We start from the raw sequence: 9,888 nt of genomic DNA, 5'->3' as shown, positions 1-9,888 counted from the left end.
TTAAGTGTAGATTATATGTCTCACTGGTTGAAGGTAGCAATGAAAGCAATAGGACATTTTCCAGTAACAGCAGCTTGGATTGCAAAGATGAGGAAAACAACCATAGCCAAGCGAGAATGTTTAATCTCTACCAATTGAAGTCTTTCTTTCTTTTCAGGATCACTGGCTAAACCAAGAGGATCAAAGAATTTGCCACTTGGGTATAACCTTTTCTCCGGAAACCCTACCCAATGTTGTCTACATTCACCTGTTCAATAGAACCACCAAAAATCAAAATGTTTGTGACATAATTAAAATAGTTATCATTTGACATAAATTATACTTGTTCAGTTACAGCTTGTAAAACCTCATTAATGTGTGGATCTTCAGAAAACCGTACTTGGAGAACGGAAACAAGATTTCCAAGCAAATTCTCTAATGTTTTAACTTTATGGTTAGCATGAGAGTTAGAGCTAGAACTTGTGTGTCGAGCAATCTTGCCAAGACAACGCACACGTCCTCTTTTTTCGGATCCTTTAACTTTTGAGTAAATATCATTCTTCCAGTTTGTAGAATCTTGAGTGGTTTGAGAATTATTTGAACTTTCTGCCTCCTCTACCATATGCTTCTTTAGTTCTTCCTACATTTAACATAGTTTCATAGCCAATTACAACATTTAACAACATGAAACTTTGCATTCTTTAACGGACAACTTTAGAATAAAAAAAGAAAGATCATGCATGTTTGTCACAATAAGACTTTTGTTATTATACATCAAAAGAAAGTTACATAACACATTCAAGTTCTTAAAGTTAGGCACATTAAGACCAATTCATGAAATCTAATAACATGAGCTAGAATATAAAATTAGGCACACAATCTATCTTCAAAGTTTAAAATTATTACAATTACATCAGTTGCCTTTTTCATTAACAATACTTCCATCTTTTCGAGTTCGAGTATTAATATAAATTTGTGCTGGTGATGGTTGCTTTCCTCTAGCTTTTGTTGTCTAACATTAGTAACAAGAATGTCAACCATCATAATTGTATTGATAAATTAATTAAAAAAATACCGAAAGAGACAAACCATCTCATGAATCAGTTGTCGAAGATTCTTGGTTCCCATGCAGTGTATGTCATCATATTTTGTGCGATGTTTTTTGTTCATGTTACTTATTTTCTATATCCAATTAATAAGTAAAGTCAACAATCAAAACAAGCACATGATAAATATTGTTATATGAACAAAATATTATTGACATTGTACATATACCTATCCATTTTTGGAACACCAGTGATGTACTAAAGCACCATACTGAGAAGGATCAATCCTTGTGTCCGGGATGTAGACAGCCATTTATGCTTCTGTCTTACTATTGTCATATCTCTTTGATTTCAAATGATACTTGAATTGCCTCCACTTAACCTTCATGTTATCCTATAGTATCTTCTCAGTTTGCTCGGTGAATTCAGGAAAAAATCTAAACTTTGTCTATCATATGAATAATTAACAAAACACAAATTTTGTTAGACATTTTTGCAAAAAAAAAGAGTATTTACAAAGCTTGAAATGAAATAGAACTTTTAAAAATTTATACAACACCTGAATTAGTTCAATCATATCAGTAATATAGGACTCAGGCATCTTACTCCAGCTAATGTAATTGATTGGAGCACATTGAGATCTCCTTACCAAACTTCCTATTGCATTTAATAGAGTTTTTCCTTCCTAACCAAAAGAATCTACATCCACCAATATAAACTCTCCATCTGGCATGTCCCACACATCTAGCATATGTGTATAACCTCTTATTCTCTTTTCACCTAAATCATATATTCATATTAGCAAACCATAAAACACTCAATATCAATTGTCTTAGATCAGTACAACCACACTAAGTATAGTTAAACTAATAGGAAGAATGCAATATAATTCAATTCAAAAGAATAACCACAAAGGTAGTATCAAAATTTTCAAAAGGCTGATAACTTTTCTAGGACTAACAATTTATCCCATGAAAACTTCATCAAGACAAAGAAAGCATGATACATTTGGCATTAGTAACAAAACAACTCTAGTATACCATCCACATGTATAAGCAGCATCATTTGTCGGTCTCTTGTTTGAATGTTAATAACGCGTGTTTGAAAAGTCATTGTTCTTGTGACGTGACTGTAAAATCCAATGGAAAAACTCCATTCAAAATATCAGAAAAGGTGGAAAACAAAAAGGTAACATAATTTGGTGGGTTTGAGGAGGGCTACATAATATTTAGTTAGGGAAGGATAAACAACTCATTTTTCAGCAACACTGCAACAAAGGAACAAGTCATTTTATGCCCCTTTTCTTGAGCTCATATGCTTTTGACTTCAAATTTCACAATTAAAAAAGAGTTAATTTAGCCTCCTTCAATCAAATCAATCATCACATGGTCAAAAGAACAGGATAGGATTTAATCAAAATTAATATACATAATTTGAAATTAAATCAAACATATCTATTTTTGTCCTCATTTATATTTATATTTTGAGATTGAAGAGTACTCTAATATTATCAAGACTTGAATCTTGGAGTGTGTGATACATAGTTCTGATAACTGTTAAATTAAAAGAGAAATAAACTATATCCGTTAAATCTATTGCTTCTCATGCTATAGAAGATTCAAACATATAATTATTATAACCTAAATTCTACCCTTATTTTGTATTAAATACATGAAATACCAGTAGTAGCGGTGACCGTAAACCGCTCTGAAACCGACTTTCTGACAAAGGCACTAATATCTGGCAAAAGACCAGCAATCTCAAAATTCAGATTCAGGGATAGTAAATGAAACAACTTTCATTTATTTTTCAGAATGAAATTGCAACAATTGAAACATGAATGATGGCAGAATAATTAATGTGTTTGCATATGATGATCAGAATATTAGTAAATAGACAATCGACTCAAAGATCAAGAGTTAGGAAGTTGTAATACATGATATAATTGTACCTGAGCTTGAAGATGAGAAACTCCATATTTGTTTTTTCATTATCCTTTCTCTAAAAATGAAAATAGAAGAGCCTCAAATCCATTTTAAAATATAAAATACTAAAATCAATCAAATCATTCAACCTATACAAATTGCTAACGAATGAAAAACAATTTTCACTTACTCGTGAATCCCTAAATCGTTGAATCTGAATCGATGAGTTTGAATAACAAAATCGTAAACCGTTGAACCGTAGGATAAATCCGATTGAAGATGAACACTTATTGAAGAGGAAATCGATTGAAGATGAAATTGAAGGAGTTGATTCAAGATAAAATCGAATAAATGATGAAGAAATCGGGAAAAGCTTCTTCAACTGAAAAACGAAAATCAACTTTGACAATTTCTGAAATGAAATAGGGAAACAAATTGAGAAGAGAAGAAATAGGGAAAAATAATTTCAGAGAAATGGGAATGAAGGCATTGCATTGAAGAACGAAAATTACTTTGACAATTTCTGAGACGAAAATTGCATGATTTTTGGTGAAGAAAATTTTATAAGGAGAGTTGCTATAGAAGAAGTTCATTTTTGTTGCGTGAAACGATTTTATTTTCTGGTGAAGGTGAGTTGATTTTTTATGTGAATATTTCATTCTTTTTTAAGTTATTATAAATTGATATTAAATTAGCATATGTGACACTATCTCTGTAGTTTAAAGTAACTATAGTGACAAACAAATATATATCACTAAATATTGAGTATTACAATATATCTTTTTTTTGTAGTGTTAATCTCTAACAATAATAAGTGAAAATGGGATATCAATAAACTAAAAGATGCACAAGAAAAGTTTACTTCGAAATATCTATCAATTATAAATATAAAAAATTGCGGGATAATTTTTTTTCAATAATACATATAAAAACGTAGAATAAATATGTGTTGGTAAAAAATCTAAAAAACTATGTGATAATATTTATGATATATATAAAAACACAGGACAAATATTTTATATTGATAAATATTAATAACATTTGATACAAATTTATAATTGATGCATGAAAAATACCAAACAACTATTTGAAAGCGATAAATATAAAAAACTATGAGATAAATATTTTCAACTAATACATAAAATAAACACATAAGAAATATTTGACAATAATAAATATTAAAAAAAATCGATATTTATTATTAATACATATTCAAAATTAAGGGATAAATATTTATCAATGACATATACCAAAATACACAATATAATTAAGTCATTATCAAAAAAACTCCACTCATTATTGATTTCAATTTAATTTAGTCATTATTAATTATAATAAATTAGAAGAGCTTTTTTCTATCCCACATATAAATAAAATACTTAAATACAGTTTTGGTCCTTCTATTTTACTCAATCCGCAATTTAGGTCCCCCTATTTTTTTATTCATAATTTTGGTTCCCCTACTTTTTAAAATTATGACATTTTGTCCAACACTAATCTTAATTCTTGAATTTGATGATGTGGCAATTAACGAAGTTGATATGTCATCCATGTCATATTTAATTTGCAATTTTATTAATTAATAAATAGGTAATATCATTATAATACTTTGATAGGTTTTAAAAATAAAACAAAACAGAACCCCAAGAAATTCGTATGTTTTTTGTATGATTTCCAGGTATTTGATTTTTGTGGTTTGTCATGTGTGTTTAGATTGGTTGCTATCAAATAACGTTAGTTTGAATTGGGTTTAGAGTTTTTGTGAATGGTTTAATATTTTGAATGGGGTTTAGGGTTTTCGTGAATGGTTTAATGTTTTGAGTGGTAGTTTTGAATGGGGATTAGATATTTCTTATTTGAGAAAATATTTTCCATTTTGGAGTTGCACATTTTCGGTCAATAATTATGATTTGATTTATATACTTTCTGAATTGTATGTAATTTGCTTTATACTTTGTCAGATCCTCAATTAGACAAAGGACCTTAAAAGAAGGACCTTGCGACAAAAGGAAAGGCATTGGTACATCAAAGAGATTCACTAAAGATGTCTCTTGCTGATAAATCCAGTGAGGTTGAGAAATGTTTAAGTGAATTGCAGAAGAAGTCAACTCACTAGAAGTTGTTGAACTTACGAAAGATGAGTTGGCCCGAAATAAAAATATGATTGAATCGTGCATAGTTCATTGCAACAAAATTATACAATTTTTGAGCAAGTAGAAGAAATCTTGACTCATGTTGAATGGTATCAGCCCAAAATGCTTGATTTTTCAGAGAGACTAAGATGGCTTGTGGATGACAGAAATAAACTGAAGAGTGCCTTCCTTGAATTATGCAAATTGAAGGAAGCTCTATCTCTGTTGGACCTGCCAGAACCCATTTCATTATTTGATCTGGAATCACACATGAACTGACTTATAGATTCTTTTCATATGGGTTTTTTTCTTTCCGATTTTTCCTAGGTGTTTGTTGTAATACTTGTGTTTGCATTAGTTGCAGCACATGCTTTGAAATAGGTTATTGTTTAGCTTGTTTAGGTTCTTGTATAGTTTGTTATTTTTGTCGAGATGTTGTAATTGTTTGAAGATGTAATGACTATGTTCATATAATCAAATGATTTCCTTTTTAATGAAATGTTGTAATTGTGTCAAATGTTCTAATTGCTATAATGAAACCAGTGTCAATAACTCAAAAAATTAATGTGTCAAATTAGTGTGTTAAATTGTCAAGTTGTGTGCCTGTTGCTCAAATATTTATAATTCCAGGCTATGAAACATGTGCAATAATTAAGATTTCATTTTTAATTAACCTTGTTATCCTAAATTACGAAATTGATAGAAATGGGATCAAAACACAATTAGGATGAATGTAATGTATTATTCTTCTGCGCATATTGATATCAATGTGGTATCAGTGCCTGTTTTTATGGATTTAGAATGAAATATGAAGAGTTGAAACTAAAAATAGGCAATATTGATGATATATGCAATGAAACTATGTTTTTACCAAGTTATGTTGCTAATTTTTTGCAAAGCTACTTTTCATAATTATTTGAAGAATAAGTAAACAATGAAAATGAATTGAAACTAGAATAAACACAAATTAAACCAGTTTCAGTCCTAAATCTGTCTCAAATCAGTATAACTAAATCAATCCTAAATCAGTCTCAAATCAGCCCCAAATCAGTATAACTAAATCAGTCCTAAATCAATCTCAAATCAATCCTAAATCAGTCCCAAATCAGTATACAAATCAATCCTAAATCAGTATCAATATAAACCAGTCCTAATTAAATAATCCCAATATAACTAGTCTCAAATCAGTCTTAATTAAACTAGTTTCAATACAAATCAATCTCAATTAAACCAATACCAATATAAACTAGTCCCAAATTAAAATAGAAAATAAATAAATTGAACTAGAATAAACACAAATTAAACCAGTTTGGTATTAAACCAACAATTAAAATAGTAATGTATACAAACCAAGTCATACAAAATAAGAGGGCTAATTTAGTTATCATACAAAATAACAGGGTCATTTTAAAAGTGCAATTACACATTAGAAGTCAGTGCCCTTACACATTACATATTATGCTTAAACAAAAAATTACATCATTAAAGCTATATATAAGGCTATTTGACCCTAAATATTTTCACTTGGTGCTTGTGATCCTTGAGGTGCTTGTGATCTCTGAGTTAATACAACTTGTGAAGCTTGTGATCCTTGAGGTGCTTGTAGACCTACTTGTGCACCTTGACCTGCTTCTGTTCTTTTTCTCTTTGTCCTCTACATAAAAACAACGACATCTGTTATTGAACAAGTTGCGGTTTAGCAATTCCTTAACTAACATTTTATAAGAACATCACCATCAATTATTGAGCATTAGCAATTTTACCTTATTTCCACCTTTCGGAATTTCACGATCAGCAGCAGTTTTACCTGTGCATGTCCTTTTGTTGTGCCCAAGCTTGCCACATTTTTTTCATTTCACGGTTGGAAGTGTTCTTGGTAGTATGTTTGGCATTTTGGGTTCATCATTACTTTTATTTCTCTGTTTCTTGGGTTTGTCTGGTGTTCTCCTCATTATAGGGGGATTTATTGGTCCACTCTCTGATATAGGCCACATAGTAGGACCATTTGATGGTTTCAATGTGTATCCATATGTAGACATAAATGTGTTTTTCCTGTAACATTAAAACTATAGTCAGAATATGGTTTATCATATTTAATTAACAAATAACAACAATACCATTTTATTACCTGTAATATGATGAAACAAAACCCTCTGGGGCAACATGGTTATGCCACATGCCAGAAATGTTGTGGTAACATGGTATACCCGTTAAGTCTCATTTCCTACATGCATATGTCTTAACGCCTAAGTTAACCTTATATGTCTCAGATTCGTTGGACACTTCAAACATTTCCTGAGGATCATCAGCCATCCAACGTGGACTCCAACCTTCAGCAACCCTCTTTTTCTTTTCCATCAATTATTGTATCTTAGGACATATGTTGCCCTTATATTTGGACATATGTTCCCGTTTGGTGACAATCTTATCTGAAATATAGTGCCTTAAACCCTCCAGCAATGTTTAGGGTTTGGGGTTTATTAGTTTGTCTCTATGATCTAATAATGCATTGTTGAATGTCTCACACATATTGTTGACTTAGGTCACATTGTGTATTAGTGAAAAATGTAGACCTAGTCCATGTTTTAGGAGGAAGTTTCATCATATCTTTCAAGCAGCCTCATTCATGTCTTTCATTTTGTTCATTGCTCTTTGCCATGCTGGAACAATTGTTGCCCTAGCTGCCAACCAAATACTTCTTTCATCTCTGCTCTAGGGTATTTCTTCTTCCAATTTCCATAAAGATGTTTTACACATAGCCTATGCTCAATACCAGCTCTAATATTCTGAATTGCAAGTACCAATCCCTGCAAGCAATGTAACCACAATTAAATAAGAAATTAATTAGAAATAAACTTCTAAATAGTGATGAAAATACATGAACAAACCAATAAAATTATCTTATGTTGATCTGAGATGAATGTCCACTGCTTTGGTTGTATGTTATGTAAGTCTTCCAATAGTAGATCTAGAAAACATTGCCACGGTTCTCTTGTCTCCACCTCTACCACTACATATGCAATTGGTATCATTTGATTATTCTCATCCTTACCCACTACTATCATTAATTGACCACCATACTCACCCTTCAAGAAACACGCATCTAATCCAATTAAAGGCCTACATGTATAGGCAAATGCAGCTTTACATGCTTCAATGCAAACATAAATTCTCTCAAATACAAGACCATTATCGGGGGCAACCAACCAATATTTACATCATATGACATGTATGTTCATCAACGAAACTTGCAACCAACCAATATTGACTTCCAGTTCTGTTACTAAACTTCATATAAAAAGGACACTCCTTCGTGCAATTTACAATCATCATCTTTTTATCACTTTTCTTAAAGTATAATTTTTTGTTGTTTTTCATAGCATATTGTTTTATAGCCTCTTTCACATTGGACTTTGTGTTAAACTTCATTTCCAACTCAAACCGAACACAATCATTACCTATAGGCATCTTAAAGTTTGGGAACTTTGGCCTTGAGTCCTCATCTTCATCACTCCTTAAAGATGTTTCTAATTGATCAAAATCCTCATTCTCATCTTCAAAATCATCTTTCTTTTTTTAATACACATTGAGTGAATTTCCTATATCGGGTTGAGAGGGAAGTACAGTAGTCCAATTAATATCTTCTTCACTTTCATCAAAACTCTCATTATCTTCACTGACATCATCTTCACTACTCCAAACATAGTCATTATCTTCACTACCCACTTCATCTTCAAATTCATGTCCATCTTGAATTTCAAGTTCGGCTTATTCAACTACAACTTTAGGTCCATCTTCACTTTCAACTTCAACTTCAGGTTCACTGTCACATTCACCACCACCATCACCCTCAAGCTTGTATTCATCAACATCGATAACTATTTATTTTTAAGCATTTTGTTTTATTTTTAAAACCTATAAAAGTATTATAATGATATTATCTATTTATTAATTAATAAAATTGTAAATTAAATATGACATGGATGACACATCAACCTCATTAATTGTCATGTCATCAAATTCAAAAATCAAGATTGTAGTTGGACAAAATGTCATAATTTTAAAAATAAGAGACCAAAATTATAAATAAAAAAATTATAAAACCAAAATTACAAATTGAATAAATAAGATGATCAAAAATGTATTTAAGTCTAAATAAAAATAAAAGAATGTCTTTTTTATACATTATCTTTAACTATTATTTGGAAGAGAAGTATACCAACGACACGGTACTCATGTGGAAATACAGATTTTTTACTAGTTATGATAAATCAATATCATATTTTATACTCTCATATGAAAATCATTCTATATTTAAATAACTTTTCTTTTTATTTAAGCTTTTTATTTTTACAAAAGCTTCATCCAATAATCAACATAAACAAATCATTAGACAGTGAAAATAAATTATTAAATGATTAGAACAAAATAAATCAATTAAGAAATTATTAACCTATTATAGCCACACTAAATCGATCCATTAAAATAACTAAAATCAATTAATTAAAAAAATTGAGCGTGTTATACAGTTACACTTATCCATGCTTCTAACCCCGTAGACTTTAATGTGTTGCTGAACGGTAGACGACTTCGATCGTGAGTTTAAACATCCGTTTGCTTTCACGTTGAAAACAAAGCAAGGTTACATCCCTTGGACGCTAAATTCCAAACTTCAATCTTTTCCCATTAAAAAGCTTGAAGATGCGAGAAATTGGCAGCCACCGCTAATACAGAAAATACTAAAACTCTCATTGTGATTTTGAAAAGCTCTAACGTGTAGCTTTTAATTTACCGTGATTAGAATAA

At 30.5% G+C, this 9,888-nt stretch overlaps 1 protein-coding gene across 1 annotated transcript; it reads right to left on the bottom strand.

Moving 5' to 3' along the window:
- Nucleotides 1-20: 20 nt before the first annotated feature.
- On the bottom strand, nucleotides 21-1,338 carry LOC140918833 (chlorophyll a-b binding protein CP29.3, chloroplastic-like). Its single transcript, XM_073363631.1, has 3 exons — nucleotides 1,285-1,338; nucleotides 901-991; nucleotides 21-247 (listed from the first exon to the last, which is right to left on the bottom strand). Exons 1-3 carry the CDS (start codon nucleotides 1,336-1,338, stop codon nucleotides 21-23), a joined length of 372 nt encoding a protein of 123 aa, XP_073219732.1.
- Between the last annotated feature and the right edge of the window lie 8,550 nt (nucleotides 1,339-9,888).

This window comes from Cicer arietinum, chromosome 7, assembly GCF_000331145.2.
Source record: "Cicer arietinum cultivar CDC Frontier isolate Library 1 chromosome 7, Cicar.CDCFrontier_v2.0, whole genome shotgun sequence".
Lineage (NCBI taxonomy): Eukaryota > Viridiplantae > Streptophyta > Magnoliopsida > Fabales > Fabaceae > Cicer > Cicer arietinum.
The sequence above is the reverse complement of the archived record's forward strand: the minus strand, read 5'-3'. Positions and strand labels throughout refer to the sequence as shown.

Excerpts from the sequence above, each read along its gene's own strand:
- LOC140918833 (XM_073363631.1), bottom strand. The coding sequence starts at position 1,338 with ATGGCTGTCTACATCCCGGACACAAGGATTGATCCTTCTCAGTATGGT. Across the intron at positions 992-1,284 it reads CTTCTCAGTATGGTGCTTTA|ACAACAAAAGCTAGAGGAAA; the intron begins GTACATCACTGG and ends TACTAATGTTAG. Across the intron at positions 248-900 it reads AAGTATTGTTAATGAAAAAG|GTGAATGTAGACAACATTGG; the intron begins GCAACTGATGTA and ends TCTATTGAACAG.